This window comes from Camellia sinensis, chromosome 6 (genome assembly GCF_055761805.1).
Source record: "Camellia sinensis isolate YWXY chromosome 6, ASM5576180v1, whole genome shotgun sequence".
Taxonomy (NCBI): domain Eukaryota; kingdom Viridiplantae; phylum Streptophyta; class Magnoliopsida; order Ericales; family Theaceae; genus Camellia; species Camellia sinensis.
In genome coordinates this window covers 82,530,542-82,551,692 of record NC_138966.1, presented here as the reverse complement: position 1 = coordinate 82,551,692, position 21,151 = coordinate 82,530,542, and the positions used below count along the sequence as shown (strand labels likewise).

Below are 21,151 nucleotides of genomic sequence, written 5' to 3'. Positions count from 1 at the left end.
TTTATGGCGCTTGAGAAACGTCACTATATGACTATAGGTGGCGTTTTCTAAAATCGCCGCTAAAAGTTCTACAAACATTAGCATGACGTCACCATGCTATTTAGCGACGTTTTAAAACGCCGCCGTATCTCTTTTTAAAAGAAATCCAGCCTTTGGTGTGATATTTAGTGACCTTTTTAGAAACGCCGCGATAGCCTTGTTTTTTTTTAATTTTTTTTTTGTGTGTAATTGAACTAAAAAATCCCTGTAATAAAACTGAAAAATAACACTTATATAAAGTTGCTATGTTTAAAAGCTTTTCTATTACATTAATGTACATAAAAGTAAGTGGTGCAAGACTCCCAACTTAACATTGCCATTCAACCAACATACATATCCACAAGAAATGCCCAAAACCAATTAAAACAAGCATATCATATGAGCTCCACACATACAAATTCTCAATTGAGTGCTGAAAAAAAAATACAAATCTCTCTCTCTCTCTCTCCTGTAGAATATACAAAAGTTTCTCATCCACATCCTGCAAAGAAAATCAGAGCCAGGTTCGAAATTGAAAAACTGTGTCATAGGCATATAGCAGTTTACAAAGCATGAAAATACATTCGAGTGCATCAAATTTCTTACAGGATCGAGGTTTCCCATAAAAAGGTTAGCTCCAACATCCAAGCTCTTTTTATCTTGATACGCCTGGAACCCAAAAACAAGAAGATAAAACTATTGATCAGATTTTAAATCTAGTTCAAACAAAGGCTCTGAAAGTCAAACCATGAAATCATTAATGATGGCTTCTGTGGCAATATCCTAAGCATAAGCATAAAGAAACAATATCCTAAGCATAAGCATAAAGAAACAGAAAATGATGCATAACAAGGATATAACATTCCCACCTTATTCACTCTTATTGGCTTCCCATAAAGTTTAATCATATTCAGAACTTTTATTGCCTGCATTGTGGATTTAAAAAATAATAGATAAATAAAATTAAAAAAAAGAACTGATCATACAGCTATGAGCAAGTAGGGAAAGCAAAACTCAAGAGAACAGTAAAATAAATGCAAAGAGCATAACTGATGAACAATAAAGAAAGTACAAAGCAATGAAGCATAAATATGACAAAAAATGACCAAACCAAAACAGACTTCAGCTCCAAAATTGCAGTATAACCTTGAAACATAATATTTATCCAACAGAAGGGAGACCAACATGCTGATAAGACATTCAAAGGTGCAAGTAGCAAGATTTTCCTCCGAGAAAAAACAGTGCTCTTAACTAAATGATGAAAACAGAACACCAATTACCTCTGGTGCCCAAATTTCTTCATACTTGCAAGCAATTAGCATTGAACTAATGCCGACCAACTGAAGCTCCCTCCTTGGGACAACATTCATTGAAAGGTACCGATCAACTATGTTAATTGTGAGGTAAAGGGTCTCAGGCATTAGTTCAAACATCCTGTGAACCTCTGTCAACCAGTCTATGAGAATTGATCTCATCTTTGAATTGATTTCAGGCTGTGAATCCATGTAATCGTGAACTCGACTCTCACCCTACCATAATAAATTCCCATTATTGAGCAAAACATGTCGATAGATAGAGAAGGTAAAAAGATAGAAAAATAAAGGCCAAAATAGTACCTCTGTTAACTTGTAGAACTTGTAGATGTCCTCAACATACTCCACAACTGCCAATTCATTATCAACATCTGCTGCATCAATGTCTACTAAGTAACAAGGAATAATATACATATACAAATAGAAAAAGTATGTACAGAGGGGAAAGAATTGACGATGAAATTAAAATTGAGAGAAGTCCACACTAACAACCTTACTTCGAGCAGTGAGGATCGAAGTCAAGGTTTTGACCTCATTCCTAGAAGACCCAACTCGCGACTTTCTTGCAATGACAGCAATAGGCTTTTTCAAGTCTGAAAAATGAAAATAGAAGAAATTCATAGATCATTTTGTTTGATGCAATTTTTTGTTGGACCTTTTCTTTAGATTTAATTGCTACTTGCTTAATATGGGCAGACAGCACCAATTAATCCTTTTAATCAAGAGCTCCAAGCCATCAGCATCCCAAGGTGTCCCACTTGGAGGAATGGGGTAAGCACTGGTTCAGTTGTCAAGCATGTCATCTTTGCTAATATATAATAGTACAACACTAATTTTGTGTATATTTTTCATTTCCCTAAACTATCCAAAGAAAATTAAATTATGCATTATTAAAATCCTTTTACTTCTATATTCATTTAAGGGTAAATGTTCAAGTAAACACATTATTCTAAAGAACTCCCTACAACTGCCTAGAACTCCCAGTTAATTTTAAAAATTCCCCTTCCTAATTAAGAGGCTACTTAGTACACCTCTCTCTCTCTCTCTCTCCCTCTCTCTCTATAATGGGGTCAAATCCTTTTGATGTTACAAGAGTGGCAGCATATCAAGAGGTTTTAGAGGAGAGTTCAGGCATTGGCAAATTATTCCTAGTACATGTGACACTTCTCCTATCATGGCCAATCAGTTCTCTAATGCTCTACTCTCCAACTCCTCATCTGCTAGATGTTTTTTATTCAGCTCTAGGAAATATAATATGTTAATAATCTGTTATAATACATTATTGGTGTTGAGTGATCTATTGATTCATGTTTGTAATGCCAATGGCACAAACTATACACATGGTTCATATTTCAAGAGGTGTTTGAGATGTTACTGTCTTATTTTGTAAAGAACATGCTGCATTTTTGTCATGTAAATATTTACTTTCTTACTAGAATGTTGTGTTTGATTTTATATAATTATTTTTACTACAGATTTTTATATCTCGAGACAAAGGGAATAAAAAAGAAAACAGAAAGTAATCAAAATCTAAAAGTATGAGGCAAAGGCATCTTAGAAGGAAAAAAGCCAAGGCACAAGACTGTCAACAGTCCAAATTTCTACAATTATTCACTAATTTCCTACACGAAATCACTTCATGTCTTAATAGATTTATAAAAGTGAGAAATTAAAAACTAGTGATATTGGTACTTTTACATTGTTAGTTCTTCTTGAAGATAAAAAACTAGCTTGAAGATAAAGAGACAACAGATGTACGATAAAATGCAACGACACAGAAGAAGAAATTAGCAAAGATGAAAGAACTAGAAATGAATCAGAAATCAAGGCATAATTGAAAGAAAATGAACTAGCAGAAATCCTGAGAGAGAGAGAGAGAGAGAGAGAGAGAGAGAGAGAGAGAGAGTTTCCTGTCATCATATATCCACACTCAGCCTTTAGTTGCAAAAAAAAAAAATTGACTAGTAGTGTACACTGTACCCACCTCAGTATATGTGATTAGGCATAAACTAAGTCATAATCAAGTGACAAAAGCAATTGGCTGATGACTGCGTAATGTTTTCCCTTTCTATGATCACACTCCACCACCAGATGGTATGTTTATATTTTGGACCCAAAACTACCAGTTCTTTAATACAAATTTAGCTCATGATAGTCTCCAATGCTAACATGGAGGGGGAAAAAATATCCACTCAAAACTATCCTAGGTCTCATAGCTAGCTATATTCAAGGAGATGCTTGAAATACAAGTAGCCAAAATTGGAAAGAATAAACCTTCTTGATTGGCTTTAGATGTTCATTGCACATAGAATTGGCAGAAAAGATAACTAATCTAATGCATACAATAAACACAGAACAATGCTTAAGATTATGATGTGGACGACACGGCGCATGCACTTGAAATATAAAATATATACCTGGGCAATCACAAACTCATAGTTGCTCTTAAAGCGCTTCCTTAATTCGCTCTCGGATTTAGCCAGAATATTCTGTGTACTGCCATTACTGATTCCTGATATAAGAGCAATCAAAGCAGTAGTATCAAAATTTATGAGATCAGCTTGACGTTCAAGTCCTTTTGTGGAGCAAATTCAGCATCATTGACATTGACATCCAAGGGGCCTAATTTCATTCTAGAAATGAGAGAGAAGAAAGAGGTAGCCAAGTTGAAAGGAATGCAGTCCTCTCTGGTGGGGGTTGCAGCAGCAGCAGCAGCAGTAGCAGACAGGAGCAGGAGTGAATCCTTTAACCCCCCACTTTCTATCTGTGGAATGGAATCCCTATCCCTATCCCTATCCCTATCCCTATCCCTTGAAAGATCAACCTTCATTTGAAGGACACATGGAGGAGGAGGAGGAGGAGGTGGTGGAGGTGGATATATCCAGTCACCACCACCCTCTAATTCCTCAGAAAGATGGAAATGGAGAAAGTGGAAACCCAAGTCAGACTTGCCCCAGTTTTTGGGACAAACAACCCTTGAAGCTTACCTTACAGAATAATTCAATCAAAATCATGGATTTTATTCAAGATTATTTTCACTGCTTAAAAAAATTCAATCAATTCGAGAATACGCAATAAACATAACAAATGAAAGAAAAGATTATAATACCTGCTTCTATTGCTGCCACTGCTTCCAGTGCTTCCACTGTCAAAGTAATGAAGAAATTTGGGCCCAGCATTAAATCAAGTAGAAATGCTCTACAAATTGACTAGGAATGTTAGGCCGGGCAATAAAATTTCAGGAATGTTGGACCCAACATTAAAATTGAGCTATACAAAATGGGATAGTTAAACAGAAATTTCCTCACAATCTACGACATGAATAAATTGTGCCTTTGCACTGTCAAGTGGAAAGCAACAGTATAGATCACAGATTGCTTTCAAAAGGATAACCTAAAAAAGGCATGAAAACCACATAAAAATTAAGTCTTTAGCATCCACAATTGACAACAATTGAAACTAATAATCTCAAAACTTCATGGACAAAATTTGAGAAAATTAAGTATAGCATAACATCTTCATCAAATTAGTAGACACTGACCATTGAATCTAATTGTCATAAAAATATACTAAACATGAATTCTTGAGGTGTTGCAAAACAGAGAGAAATATAGAACAATCTCAAATTCCATAAAAGCAAACCAAACTACGATGATATTCACTAACCTTATGTAGCAAAGCTTCTCTCTGATATCCCTAACAGTCTCAAAGTCAGGAATCTTACTTACCACACCTTCACTAAAGACTCTTATACTCCAATCAAAACAAAAGCAATTACTGTGAAGAACATTAATGGAAAAAAAAAAATACAATATATTTGTATAAACATAACAAAAATCTAGATAAAACACTATAAAGAGAACACAAATAAAAGCAAAGTGGTAGTCAAAATCTTTACCTGTTTTGCCCCAAACTACAGGATCAATAAAGGGGCCGATCTTGATAGTTCAACCCATTCCCTCTTATCACTAGTCCAATATCCAGATCTGACAATGTGTGATCAATAAGAGTTTTTAAACTTGGAAATAAAAAAATAAAAACTAATTTCTTTGGATCTAGATCAAGTTTAACAAAAGGAGGTACAACAGATTTCATTAACTAAGCTTTTGCTAAATCAAGTGCAGGAAGAAGTGTGAGCCCATATTTTATTTATCTTAACAATGAAATCTAGAGCACAAGACAAGCATGCACATAAGAACATAGTTTATTAATTGATGACATGTTCTTCAGAGTCAAGAATTATCACATGAACTTCACATATGCCTCTGCACGTCATATCATCCTACAAAACATAAAAATGTTTGGTATCTTCTAGAACAACAAGATTCAACAAAACCACAAAGCCTAAATACCTTAACAATCAAAGATGAACTGCCTTAGCTGTCCTACAAAAGCTTAGTTGGTCTATCACATTTTACATAGTAATTCAATAAAATCTTGTTTACAAGTTTCAAGTGGAGCCCTTTCCAATCTCCATCCATCTGTTCTGCCCCTTTACATGTCATCCACTAGTTTCAAATGAAGATAGATAAGTGAAATAAGAAATTCAATAGGCCTAATATGAACTCTAGAAAAGCGATTGCTATAAATGCTTATTTTTTTTAATTATTTATATATGATCATGTAGACATTAGATTAATAATACTATCATAGCATATGACACCTGGACACCATATAACTGTTCCAACAATTTATTTCAGCTTTCAGCCACTAACATGTGAGAAAATAACACTTACTTTTCTCTTATAAATGAGGAAGTCTCACTAATATGCTATTAGTTCTTTACTTCTTACTTTGTTGGCAAATATTTTCAGAAGACGTGCATTTGATTACAGTCTAAACTAGAAGCAAAAGTTGTGAAGCAAAAGTTGTGAAGCAAATTGATCATTATTTTATCAGTAATCAATAATGAGATTTCTAGATAGCTCAATTGCCTACACTACATCTATATCAGTCTTCATCACTACTGTCAACTGATTAAACCAAACTGGAATTCATAACCCAATAGAGCTCCATAGAACAAAAAAAATATACAACACAAATCTGACTAATAGTAAGTTATATAGAGTTAACCAATTTAGATGAATTGAGACTAGCATTTATTTATATTAGAAAAATACATAGAATGGCAATTACATAGAAGAGAGAATACATATAGAACAGAACCTCTTCAACTGCCTTCTCTCTAAGGCTTCCCCCAATTCTCGATCCTTCTCTGCGCAAACAAAAATCAACAACCAAATCAACATTGTACTTTAACAAATCAAAAATCGAAAATTTACCTAATAGTGATTTGAGCAGAACAATAAGTAAAACTAGAAACGAAGAAGATAATGATTTAAGCAAAAAGTGGAAACAGAGCATAAAAGAAGAGATTCACAGAGCTGAAGAAACATCTAAGAAGAAGAGTTCCAAACAGAGCACAGAAGAACATCTAACCTCTGATCGAAGAAGACGAAGATCACGGATCTGAAGAAGAGTTCCAAATCATGGTGCTCAAAATCGAACTTCAAAATCGCAATCGCTCTGTGCTCAAGAAGAAGAATCACCGAATCGAGAGAGAGAACTTCGTATTGATTCGATCCTCTGCAAAATCAAAACGATTCTCTCTAAAATCATGCAGAAAATTTTGACTACAACCAACTGATTCACTGATTTTTTAGATTACTAGGAATGGCCATTGGTCAATCCATTTCTCATTTTGTCTTCCAGAACTTGAACTTAAAGATAGCTACCAAAACAATTAACAACACTACGATGAGTTCAAATTTCAGTAATCACTGTCCAGTTCTGTTTGACCACAAACCATACTAAACATCATTACTATCTCAGATTTCTTCTCACAAAGCCACAATGGAAGGGGGGAAAAGAATATGTGTGGCACAAGCAAGTCCCACTTGTATAATTAATGTGTCTAAACTCTGAAGTTTTGTTATTCCAACTAACCTAATGAAGCACTAATTTTCTTAATTTCATTGCAAGAAAATTCTATCTCCTATATGAACTTCATGTTACTTGATTACTAAACAATTACCATCAATTAGGAAAAAAATCTACATACTTCTGAATATAATAAAGATGTTCATGCATTAGCAGATTTGGCTAAAATGCTAAAATAGGAACAACAACAACACTAATGTATTTAGCAAAGGTTCAGCCAAGTAGCAGAAATTTATACTAAAAACAGTAGTTCTCAATAGAGAGACAAACTTATAATTCAATAAGGAAAAAAAAAAATCAATCCCTCAGCATCTGAAAGGTTTAGACGTATTTAGAGAAGGTAAATCTAACAAAAGTATTCAATGTAGTAGCAAAAATGATGTCAATGACGATATAAAAAATAAAAAAATCCATCAGATGTTCGGTTTTAACTTCTTTCCATTATGTTGTCTTGAGTAATCTTTGTGTCTTTGATTGCTTTTAAGCTTATAACATTCATGACCCTTAAAATTAGATAAAATGGCCATTCGGTGCTACAAATTAAAGGTTATCATCTGTCACAAGAATCTTATATTCCTCAAATCCAAGAGCAACATTCACATTGTCTACTCTAAGCAGGAGTTTGCTGTCACTACTCGCTACATTATGGCACCTGTACAACAGAGAGAGAGAGAGAGAGAGTAGCTCACCGATCCGAATCGATTCACCGATCTGAATCGATTTTGAGAGAGAACTTCGAAATGGTTCTGATGAATCACCGATGTAAGATCTTCGAAGCTCTGACTTCGATTTTGAAAGATTTCTGATGAATCACCGATGTAAGATCACCGATCCGAAACGATTTCGATTTTGAGAGAGAGAGAGAGAGAGAGCGAGAGGGCGAGTGAGAGTCAGATTCAAAATAAAGGTGAAACAGGGAGAGGAGATGTAAGATCTTCGAAGCTCTGACTTCGATTTTGAAAGATTTCTGATGAATCACCGATGTAAGATCACCGATCCGAAACGATTTCGATTTTGAGAGAGAGAGAGAGCGAGAGTGAGAGTGAGAGTGAGAGTGAGAGTCAGAGTCAGATTCAAAATAAAGGTGAAACAGGGAGAGGAGCGTGCGGGACAAAACCATTTCAAGGCGTTGATAAACGTCTTCTATTCATGAAACGGCGCCATTTTGATTAGAGAAAAATGCGACGCTTATGAAACGCCATTAAATATTACAAACAGTAGCGTTTTTAAAAACGCCGTTAAAAATACGCCGCCAAATCTAATATTTCCTGTAGTGAATGTACTATAGACTTTCCCTTTATTATAATATTAACGTTTCATGTTTGGTTGATGTTTCACATAGGTAGAAAACATCAACACCAAACTATATTATCAAATTATGATCCAAAAAAAGAAAACTATATTATCAAATTGTCTCAAGTTAATTATCTAAACAGGATTCAATTAACCCTTTGTGTGCTACACTACACCGTGCCTTGTATGTTAATTTTTAATTTTTATTTAGTTATTTGTGTATTTATGAGTTTTTTTACTTTAGAACTTGAAACAAGGTTCACTACATTAATATTATAGGTGCCACAGTTAGTAAAATATATTTACTTGTATAGAATTATTTAAATTAAAAGTATTATTATTTTATATGTACAGTACATGTGTCAATGTTAGAGTGGATCTAGTCATTAGAACACTTGATATTGCAAGATATGAGCCATGTTCTTCTTCTCCGAAGTTAAGAGAAGTTACAAAATGAGAAGAATGTGGTAGGAGGCAAGATGTATCTAGAACAAGTGGTTATGTATGGTGAAATATGCAGCACTACAAGACTAATTCAGAAGTTCTGAAAAAATAATGTACGAACATAAAAAAATTATATAAAATAACATGGCTTAAAACTCGTTGCATCTCACCATCGTGATTATATTAAAACTCATGCACTCTTTTAAGATTATTTTTGCTAGGTTATATGTTCATCCTATGTAGAAATCATTTTTAAGTGTTGACGTTGTGCTTCCGCAGAGATGAAAGCGTAGAGGATTGTAACACCCCAACTTTTATTACTCGAATAACATTATCATAACCTTTAATCAGTTCATTTCAATAATGATAGAAATGCAAAAACAATAAAGAATGAATAAATTACAATATCCTCTCTCGTATACATAAAATGAAATACAGTAATAAATGCCCATAGACTTACATCAACGAACAACGATAAACTAAATAAACAAAGGGATTAACGCTCTTTACAACGCATTGGCATTCTGCCTATAATTATAATGTCCCCTAGCCAACAAATAAAGAACTTCAAGTCTTCTGCAAGTCTTCACTCCATACCTAAAAAATTATTAGTAACGTGGGATGAATACAAAGGTTCAATAGAGATCCCAATGATCCTAAACAATAGCAACATATAAATATCTATGATCATGAATGCTCCACGTGTATATATATATATATATATATAGGTAATGACATTTCGTATTCCAAAATATATTTGCGTAGTACATTTTCTCAAAGATCGTCTTTAACAGTACAAGAACAACCATTTTAATTCAAAAGAATCTCGCAATAACTTTTGTTTATCAAAAACAAGTTTACACATTCAAAACAGGCTCTCATACATACCAACTATCCCCATTATGGATCTCGACCCTTTATTACATTATTACAATCTCATAAATCGATTAGACAAATAAATTCGCCATGTGTTCCAACACACTACAGTAATAAGGACAACTACTAGATTTTATGGCCTTAAGCACAAGGGCAAATAACACACACACACACATATATATATGAAAGTAAACTAAACAAAACTGTGATTGTTGATTTTTGACCTCACAACCAAACTAGATCTCCTAGCCGAGATCTAAGGAACTTAGCCATAGGGTATACGGAAGAAAATATTAAGCCCAACACCTACATACAAGAAGACAACAAACATCGCTGGCTCGTCCACCCAGAGACACTTTGATGATCACGTCAGTCAATTTATCTCAAAGATAACAACTCAATTACAATAATCACAAAGTAAAACATACCTTACACCAACGGAGGTGCCTTACTTTTATAGTCAACAGTGCCCTCATCCCCTAAAAGTCTTACTTCATAAGACTCTATCATTCACAAGGATAATATTTATTTTGGACTTCTATTATTCAGGTTAGAATGAACTCTCTTCAGAGTCTTATCTCTACCCAAACAGAGAGCCACAAACCATCTAGAACTCTTGTCATGTTATTCGAACATCTTGGATTCAGATATGATAGCACTATATCTTAGTATCTCAGTTCATCCATGTAGACGTCCCCGAACGCCCCGGGAGGATGAGTCCCGTTCCGTTCATTTGGGCTCACTACAGTTCGGACTCAAATGATTGTCACGGTTCCAAATCTGAACCAAAAGAGTCCAAATCCGGCAAATCGTTTTGAGAAAACAGATTTTTAGAAAAGAAGTGCCAAACGTGGACTGCTTTGCCAGATACAGAGTCACCACCTAAATATTTTAATTTGGGAAATTTAGGAAACCCTGACTCGTTTGCCTAAGGCCACGTGTCCGTCATCACCAAAGTTGCCTCGGCTCGGGAACTTGGGTACGATTGGGGAAGGTCACTTTGTGAGCACCCCTGCTCGCCCGATCAAAGATCGGCCTCTACTAACCATGATATCTATTTTTGAAAATATTATGCGTTCTTATTCCGGTTATTAGCCTAGATTTACTATGTGATGCGCACAGCATACAAGTATAGACTGGATCGCCTGAATTGGAACAAAACATTTCATGTTTGTTTGTTTGAAAATGGTTTGATGGTGCTACCCGCAAGTAGGTTAAGACGTGGATTTGCCACCCTCGGGTGGGCTTTAAAAAAAAAACATGATTTTGCCACTATCTAATGGGCTTAAAACTCACAGTCAACGAATTGTTCCAATCCAAATAATCCAACCTTTACCCACAGGCATTCAGGCAGTTATATCGCATAAGCAATTAGCCTCATGGTAAGCATGCTATTCATAGCAGTCACTCACACGCATGCAAGGATGCTAAAGCATAAAACTTACCGAGTACTCCGAGCCAAAACAGAAGCTAATTAGAAATCCATGCATGATCCTAATTATACAGAAATGCCTAATGCAACACATGCAAAAGTGCAACTATAGCAGGCTCGGCTATTCTAAACATGACATATGAAATGCTACAGCTAACATGTATTCAACTTGGAATTGAAAATACAATGCAGTTAGTATGATGCGCCGAGCCCGGTGCGTGCAAAACAGATAAATGAATGCAAACATGCTATCATACTGTATGCTAATTGAAACATGCCCTAATCTAACCATCATAAGCGGGTAAATAAAAGGGAGAAAGACGTGGGGTTGGAAGACATACATCACACACACGCACACTAATTACAGTTGTGCCCCCGCTCGGAGAGTCCGAATAAATAATACAGTCCTGAATAAATAATTACAGTCCAAATAAATACAAAACCCTAATTAATTAACAAATTAATCTAGGAAAGCAGTAAATTGGCACGCAAATCCATGGACTGCCTCAGCTCTGTTCCGAATGATGGATGATGCATGCTTGAGTCGCCTTGCGCGAAAATCCACTGTGATGCCCCGGTTCGCCTCTGTTTGCAATTGTTCTCGGGATGCGTGCCAAGCTCCGGAAGGCTGCTGATTTCTGATTTGCTGCAACAGAGAGCAACAAAGGAGCATGGAAAAGTATTTTCACATATGTATGCATGACTACTCTTCAGGGAGTGTAGTCTTCGATCCTCGTGCCACCAATCACGCATCTCGATGCATGATGGCCGAGGAGTCGATTTGCACGACTCAATATGAAATGAATACACATATGGACATAACAAGGCCTAAACTCCATCATGGATAATCCGGAATGTCGGCGACAGGGAATTGAGGCACGTTCCGTCACTCGGAGTACGAAACATACATCGTTTCCCGCGCTTGGGCTAACTCCTATCCCAAACATTATGCAATATGCATGATATGCATGAATGAAACCCTAACATTTAACCTAGCATACACAATGCTATGAAATGGCATATACAATGCACGATGTAACAAGGCATACACAATGCTCTAACATACAACCTAGCATACACAATGCTATGAAATGAAATGGCATACGCAATGCACAATGGACTTACACCAACATGAGTGGACCTCAGCCGAACTCACATCAGTAGCCATTAGATGAAAATGAGATTATCGAAATGCGTGCACACATGCACGCAAATTGAGGACCGAATCTAAGGCATCGAATGCCACTCTACCAAAGCATGGCAAGGCATGGAACATGATATGCAAACATGTGAATTTCAACGCTGAAATATGATACAAAACAGCCCTGAAACATGGAAACATGGCACCCGATGCATGGAATGAACCCCGAAACTCGAAACTAGGCACATGGAATGACTTACAGCTATACAAAGCATGCATTATTTGATCATGAAGCATGAAGACAGAGGCAAGACAGTCCCAAAACATGCATATTTCTAGTTTGTAACAAGTCTTAAAAATGAACCCAAATATGGCTAATCTATCATGCAAAAATGGCCCTAAAAGAGAGATTAAACACAAGGGACAGTAGCTGGACCCAAATGGAAAAGAGCCCTTCAACAAAGTTGAATAGGGGCTCAAAAAAAGGACTTTACAATTTACATCAAGCCACGAAAATAATCACAAATAAGGCCAAACTATCATGCAAGAAAAGGCCTAAAAGAGGGGTAAAGAGACAAGTGGTAGCTTCTGTTCTCAAACAAAGGAGAGCCCTTCAATAAAGTTGAAGAGGAGCTCAAAAAAAGATATTTCACAGTTTATGGAAAAGTCCAAAACAGCTCACAAATAAGCCTAAAATACTATGCAAAAATTGACCTAAAAGAGAGATAAAGAGGCAAGTGATAGTAGGAGACCTCAAACAGAGGAGAGCCCTTCAATAATGTTGAAGAGGGGCTCAAAAAACGTTATTTTACAGTTTATGACCAAGTCCAAAACAACTCAGAAATAAGCCTAAAATACTATGCAAAAATTGGCCTAAAAGAGAGATAAAGAGGCAAGTGGTAGTAGGAGACCTCAAACAGCCGGAGGTCCTTGATCAAACATGAAAAGGGGGTCAAAATATGACTATTTACAGTTTGGGTCGGAGCCCAAAAATGCTAGAAAGTATGGCTTAGATACAAGGCAAAATAAGGCAAGAAAAAAGGAGAAGAAGACTTACCCTTGAAGACCAATGAACCAGCAGCTCTTGGACCAAATTTCTGAGCCTTTAACCTCTTCAAAACAGTCCCAAAGTGCTGGAATGAAGGATGGAGGCCTTGTGCTATGAGGTGTAGGGTAAATGGTGTAGGACTTAAGGGGTTTTGAGGCTTGGAAGAGAGTGAGAGGGAGAGATCTAAGCAAGGCTTTAAACAAATTTTTTGTAACCCCCCTCAAATGCAGCTGGAAGTGCTGGTTTTATAGAGGAGAGGAGTGGAGAAAAGGGGGAAAAATGAAATTCAAATTCCCCCCCAAAAGACCCCCCCATCGGATATAGGATCTGGGGGGAAACAGAGGGTGCAGCTGTAAGGAACCAGGTGAGAGGGTCAGGGCCGGCCAGGTTCAGAAGGTTCAGGAGGCCGGCCGACCACCCTCCATGGCCGGCCGACCAAGGGTCAAAAGGGTCAATGACAATTGCTGGTCGACCACCTCAAAAAGGTGGCCTCCCATGTGTGCACAACACAACTATGTAGTTAAAACCCAGAGAATGTGAACCAGGAGAGAGAAAAACCCATTTTTTAGAGGGGTTCAAAAGGGTCAGGCACAATTACTGGTCTTGGTGGCCTCCCAGGTGTGTACAACACAAATATGGGGTTTAGGGTTCAAGAAAGTGGCCCTGGGGTGGTCAACATTGGCTTTCAAGTGAGGAAAACGGGTGTCGGAGAGCGATGAAGGAATAAAGCTGGATTTTCAGAATAATTGATGGCCTCCCACCCTCTTACAAGCTTCCTAACTATGAAAATAAGGTCCCCACCAAAAATGAACCAAAACGGATGCAAAACGGAGGTTCGGGGACCGAAATGCGCGGCCTGAAGCCCCGAAAATGAGCTGTTAAGCACCGGAGGTGGCGTTCGACCATGAAGTTGCTCTCTCAGGCCACAGTGTTCCTCAAAATGGAGGAGATAAGGTGTATACCAAAAACCGGAGCAAACGGAGGTGGTTAGGTGGTCCCGAACCGAGGCACACGGTCGTCGGCTCCGAAAAACGGGAAACCGGGCTCCAAAATAGAAAAAATGGCCTACGACCACGAAACGTAGCCTACGACCACTGAGAGATGATCTACGAGACCTCTCTCTCCCTTCGGGAATAGAAAACAGAGAAAACAGAGCCTGGTTCCCAAACCGAGGCAAGACACGAAAGAGTCCGGAAGTTTAGAGGCAAGGTTTGCAGCCGGGACTCTGAAACTTCTGAACGAGCACAATATGCAATATCACCGAGCACTCAACTGGTGACATCTGAGTCTTAAGGTCGGTCAAAAATGGGGTGTCTACAGTTGCCCCTCTTTGACAGAACTCGAAAGTCATAAGTGACGGGAGTGAATGTCAAAGCCTAGAGACGACCCATTTTTGACAAGGCCGAAGACTTAGACAAACAGGCGAGATAAACAGAGATGCGCCCGCAGGCGTGCCCGCAGGTAGGGGCAAAATGCAACCGACAATGCAAGAAATCAAAGGTATCTCAATGATCATGCAAATGCAGCAAGCTGTAATGAAGAACATATTCACAATAGATGCAACAATTTTAAGCAAGAATGCAAAGCAATAACCACATTTCATGCAGTTAAGAATACAAAGAATTATTCAATTCTCGCCACGTCTCACACGGAGAAAATACAATACCTGCGCGGTTCATCTGGTCGCACCAGGCTCGAATGAACCGTACATGCAATATCGTGCCTCATGTTGCTGGGGATCTCTCGCTTCTTCTTGATTGAGCCACAGGTACTACTTTTCTCCCTGACTATGGTCGCAGCTTTCCCTATTCTCCAACAGAGTGACAGACTAGGTTGGTTCAGTATCCAGAATTGAAGCGCATACACATGCTATCTCAATCTATGGGGCTGCCATACAGATTTCAAGCCGAGGATATACCTCTGGGTATTTAAACCAGACTTTAGCCTCGGAAATCCCGAACCTTTGAGTTCTAGGCAAGAGCCATTCGAACTCTAGTTTCCACCGTCTCAGTTGATCTCCTAGGAACTCACTGCTAACACAGGCAGGTGGCTATACCAGACCACTGGAAGTCGTTCGGGCACGACAAACACCAAAGGAATTGCACCTTTAGAGGATTTAAGGTCTCCTAGACTCGGGAGTGCACAAGATAGTGCGAATAAAGATGCAGGATTTAAGGTCTCCTTAGACCGGAGGATTTAAGGTCTCCTAGACCAGACAGTAAAATAGATACGATGTAATAAATGTGATGCAATAGATGCAAAGGGTGAACACACGCCAACCACGCTGGACTCGTGAGTGGAGGAAGAACAAAGAAAATCAATCAGGAGCGCGTTCCATGCAACCTAAGATAAATTCCAAACACGCTGAAATCGTGTGAGGAAGGGGAGGCTCCAAAAACAACGTGCCCAGTGCGTCTACAACGCAACCTGGGATAAATTCCAAACACGCTGAAATCGTGTAAGGAACGGAACACTCTAACCATGCTGAAAACGTGAGAAGAGGTCCGAAAACAATTACTCAAGTGCGCACACAACGCAACCAGAGATAAAATCCAAACGCGCTGAAATCGTGTGAGGAACGGGACACCCAAACCACGCTAAAATCATGAGAGGAGGTCCAAAAACAACCCGCCCAGCGCGTCTATAACGCAACCTGGGATAAATTTCAAACACGCTGAAATCGTGTGAGGAAGAGAACACTCTAACCATGCTGAAAATGTGAGAAGAGGACCGAAAACAACCGCTCAAGTGCGCGCACAACGCAACCTGAGATAAAATCCAAACACGCTGAAATCGTGTGAGGAAAAGAGCACTCTAACCACGCTGAAATCGTGAGAAGAGGTCCGAAAACAACCGCTCAAGTGCGCGCACAACGCAACCTGAGATAAAATCCAAACACGCGGAAATCGTGTGAGGAACGGAACACTCTAACCACGCTGAAATCGTGAGAAGAGGTCCGAAAACAATTACTCAAGTGCGCACACAACGCAACCAGAGATAAAATCCAAACACGCTGAAATCGTGTGAGGAACGGAACACCCAAACCACGCTGAAATCGTGAGAGGAGGTCCAAAAACAACCCGCCCAGCACGTCTATAACGCAACCTGGGATAAATTTCAAACATTCTGAAATCGTGTGAGGAAGAGAACACTCTAACCATGCTGAAAACGTGAGAAGAAGTCCGAAAACAACCGCTCAAGTGCGCGCACAACGCAACCTGAGATAAAATCCAAACACGCTGAAATCGTGCGAGGAAAAGAACACTCTAACCACGCTGAAATCGTGAGAAGAGGTCCGAAAACAACCGCTCAAGTGCGCGCACAACGCAACCAGAGATAAAATCCAAACACGCTGAAATCGTGTGAGGAACGGAACACTCTAACCACGCTGAAATCATGAGAAGAGGTCCGAAAACAACTGCTCAAGTGCGCGCACAACGCAACCAGAGATAAAATCCAAACACGCTGAAATCGTGTGAGGAACGGAACACTCTGACCACGCTGAAATCGTGAGAAGAGGTCTGAAAACAACCGCTCAGCGCGTCTACAACGCAACCAGAGATAAAATCCAAACACGCTGAAATCGTGTGAGGAACGGAACACTCTAACCACGCTGAAATCGTGAGAAGGGGTCCGAAAACAATTGTTCAGCGCATCTACAACGCAACCAGAGATAAAATCCAAACACGCTAAAATCGTGTGAGGAACGAAACACTCAAACCACGCTGAAATCGTGAGAGGAGGTCCAAACAACAACCGCCCAGGTGCGTGCACAACGCAACCTGAGATAAATTCCAAACACGCTGAAATTTTGTGAGGAAGGGAAGGCTCCAATCACACTGAAATCGTAAGAGGAGGTCCAAAGACAACCCGCCCAGCGTGTCTACAACGCAACCTGAGAAAGTCCCGGAGGACAACGATTCTAAACACAGCACGACACAAAAGGATATAATATGCAAATAAACGTAATAAGTGCAATGATACAGTACATGTTACAAGCAATGTAGAGCATGATGTTTAGGGAATGTAATAAACAGACAAAGCGGCACTCTAGAAAGCACCTCATGGAGTGAGTGGCTGTAAACCGCTTTACTCTGACGGGGAATGGTACTCAGGGAGAGCATTTCTGATCGCCATTCTGGTTTAAAACAGTGAAACAATCAACATAGTATCCTGTTCACTTTGAACACACAGCTCGTATCAGCATACTGCTTATTCTGAACACGCAACTCATAACACAATATTCTACTTATTTTGGAACATATGGCTCACGCAGGACACCGCTGATTCTGAACACACGGTCCGTTCTGAACACAACTCATTCTGAACTCACAGCCCATAACACAGTATTTTGTTTATTCGGCACACAACTCATACAAGACACTGCTCATTCTGAACATACGGGATGCAATGACGAAACTTGCCGAAGTTGAAACAATCTCGGATGCTCGACATTTTCCCTCTTTTCTTTTGCTTTGTAGCCCGGAACTTTCATAGCTTCAGATGGGTCCTGGTTTTACTATTTTCACATGACCTGGGTTGAATCCCGCGGCTTTATGAAAGAACCAATCCTGATTTGCACAAATGTGGAGAACGACACGGCACTCTGAGCACAAAACGATTTTTGAAATTGAAATGAGAAAAGGGTTCTCAACCGGGTATTGAGCCTACAACTGACGACATCCAAAACGACTCAACAATGGAAAACAAAGGGTAAACAACCTAAACGCATCGAGACACACTCGGAACGACTCAAAGCAAGAATCGAGACAAACAAAACGAAAGACACGACACACAGACGTGTTACAAAGACGAGAGACCTATCAATTTGCGAGGAGCCAGTTTCTCCGGGCATTGTTTCCCACCCTTTCTCATTTGTGATTCTCACATCACTTGGCCCTCAGGCTCTGTTTTTCTGAAAAAGCCCTGTCCTCACTTTTTCTCTCAGTACACATCTCTCTATTCTTCAATCTCTCATTTTTTATCCCTCCCCTGGGTGGTTGATGGATAAACAGAAAGTTGCGAGCTCTTGCCCAACATAATCAGTTCGCGGCTATTTCCTCCGGTGACATCTGTCAATGCGCCGGATGAGGGAATGCAGTATCTTGATCCATTCCAATCTTGTGCTTCGCACTTGGCTTGATATCTCGCTGCTTGGAGGATGAGAGAGCTTTCAGCCCTTTTGTTGTCGCCTTCAGTTGTGCCTTTTCTGGTAGGTAGAGTGCCCTTTTTGGCAAGTATGGCGCCTTTTCTGGCATATATGTTGACAATGGGGAAAAGACAGAACACCTGACTCAACTGTGCCCCTAGTTCATCATCTTGACCATTTTTTGTTTTGGCTTTCTACTAAAACAATTTTGACCAACATGAGAGTTAGATTAACATGCTTGTTCGATTTTCTGATTTAAAATCATGCAAGTTAGGTTATAAGCACTGAAAATTTTCCTTTTTTGGGTCCAAGAAATGGTCCAGTTTTTTGAAAAGATGGAACAATTTTTGAGAGATCAGTCAACCTCAGTAAAAATTCTCAAAAACTATTTTTGCAAACGGCCAATGCTTAACAAGCACAAAACCTACTTTTGAGACGCACAACCTCGGATCTGGAGGAAAATTGCCCCTTGCTGGAGGGGAGCTGCATGGCAACGGAAAGTTGCCTATTGTTTGAGCGGCACTGCAGCGCATTGAATGGCAACGAAAAGTTGCCCCTTGTTTGAACGGCACCGCAGCGCATTGTAGTCAGTCCTCAGAGCGACGAACACAACCAAACTCTCGGATACAAAGAAGGCAAAGATGATCAAAACCATTTCATGGACACAATCGATTTTGGAAGTGTTTATGGCTGGACTTCATAATAAAGTTGCCTACGTATCCCAAAGATGGGAATCAAGCCTTACGTAGTTCAGGGTTAAGGTACACTCGGGTATTAACCTCTCCTTTTGCGCTCTAACTTTTGCCAAGGCCGCCCTTCCGGGTTTTCAACCTAGCGAGCTTTGTTTTTCTTTTCATTTCTTTTCATCTTTTTTTTCTTTTTCTTCTTTTTCTTCTTTCATTTTCTTCATTTTTCTTCTTTTTCTTTTTTTTCATTCTTTGCATTTTTTTTTTGGTTTTTTTTCTTGCTCTAACTTTTGCCTGGGTCGCCCTTCCGGGTTTTCGGCCCAGCGAGCCTCTCAAGGGTAAAAGTGTAGCTTGGTCCATGTCAAATGGTTCTGAGATCTCGAATCCGTCTGAATCCAAGAGAGTGGCTGCTATTTGCTGATGATGTAGGAGTCCATCCAATGTGGGGGCTGAATTTGCCCCTAGTGTTGTGGATCGGGACTCAGTTGTCCTTCAGCGACACCTTCTTATTTCTTTCCTTCTGGGATTTGGCCTTCTTGCTAGTCTTTGTCTTTGACTCTTCGAGCACATCCGACATTTTGCCCCTAGTTCGAGGGGTGCTTCTGATCTAGCTTCGCAAGCTTCTTTTGACCTTCTGATCTTCTTGATCCAACTTTCCTGGCCTCTTATTCGAGGGCTGCTTCAAATCTGGCCACACAGGCCTCACATTGTCGTTAACCGTTGAACATTCTGAATGCAAGTTCAAGGTTTGAAAGCAAGCGGCCGAGTCTTGAGGCTGAGAGCGATCCTAGGCTGCACAATCTCAAGAGCGATTCCACACAGGTCTTCACAGGATCGCGCAAAATATTTTTTGAAATCTTTTAAGAAAGCGACAAATCGCTCGCGCTGAAGACAGTGTGGAGCCAATCTGGATCAAGCCAAGATCCTTCTCAGTAATCACATTAACAAGCATGATCTCATTCATTAAGGGCCTAGTATGCCTCTCTTTCTCTCAATGGATCAAATTTTTGCAATACCCGAGGAATTCCTTCCTCTTTGTTTTCACCACAGTGTTAGAAAAAGTTTTAAAAAACTTAGGTCAATGCAATGAGTTCAAGGCACAGAAAAGACACAGTTCTGGTCAAATACTGCCATCTCAATCAGAACTTCTGGCACAACTGGCACACGGCAGAAGCAAATACAAGAGCGTGAAAATTATCGCTGTTCCATTCAAATTTGTTGGTGTAACTGGCTCCAAGCAGGAACAGACTCAAAGCAAAACGAAAAGACAAACACAAAACAAAATGGTGATGCCTGAGGTAACACCCCCGGAATCACCCGACCTTTGTACAACAGGACTGACTCGATACAACAAGACAGACCCTTAATCAAGAAGACTGACTCGAGACAATGAGACAGACTCAAAACAAAACTACAGAACTGACTTAACACCCAAGTCAGAAACTACAAAACTAGCATTCGCGAATGTTCAAAATAGCGCGTGCCATACGCCACATCCGAGGTAAACCGCGCGCCGCCCGTAGGTGGTCGAACCCCTAACCAACTCTCAGCAGCAGACCTGGACCCCCTATTTTTATTTTTTTTTATCTATACATTCTGTCTGCGAGGTCGTCCAGGTCTGCTGTTGAGAGTTGGTCATAAAAGCTATCCCTATCTCCCATAGGTGGTTCATCGTACCATTCTTGATCATTTTCTCCCATTACCGGTGATTCATGAGAGACGACATGCTGATAGTTAGGGTACTGACTTTCATCGACAAATGTCTCTTTGCTGAATGGATATCCTGGGATGGCTAAATTACAATGCATCTT

General features: G+C 39.4%; 1 protein-coding gene and 1 long non-coding RNA gene across 3 annotated transcripts; both read right to left on the bottom strand.

The window, feature by feature from the left end:
* Positions 1-233: 233 nt before the first annotated feature.
* On the bottom strand, positions 234-1,745 carry LOC145793387 (G2/mitotic-specific cyclin-2-like). Its single transcript, XM_082876205.1, has 7 exons — positions 1,635-1,745; positions 1,299-1,547; positions 888-944; positions 766-801; positions 625-687; positions 501-520; positions 234-255 (listed from the first exon to the last, which is right to left on the bottom strand). The coding sequence occupies exons 1-7, from the start codon at positions 1,743-1,745 to the stop codon at positions 234-236; spliced, it is 558 nt and encodes a 185-aa protein (XP_082732331.1).
* Positions 1,746-1,823: 78 nt separating this feature from the next.
* LOC145792314 (uncharacterized) lies at positions 1,824-6,820 on the bottom strand. 2 transcript variants are annotated; one of them, XR_014331699.1, is made up of 6 exons: positions 6,771-6,820; positions 6,498-6,546; positions 5,230-5,317; positions 4,441-4,476; positions 3,749-3,843; positions 1,824-1,924 (listed from the first exon to the last, which is right to left on the bottom strand). It is a non-coding gene; the product is annotated as an uncharacterized LOC145792314 (long non-coding RNA). The 2 variants fall into 2 exon arrangements; XR_014331698.1 differs by lacking the exons at positions 5,230-5,317; positions 6,498-6,546; positions 6,771-6,820 and adding an exon at positions 4,998-5,061 and having other exon boundaries at positions 4,441-4,724.
* Positions 6,821-21,151: the final 14,331 nt, after the last annotated feature.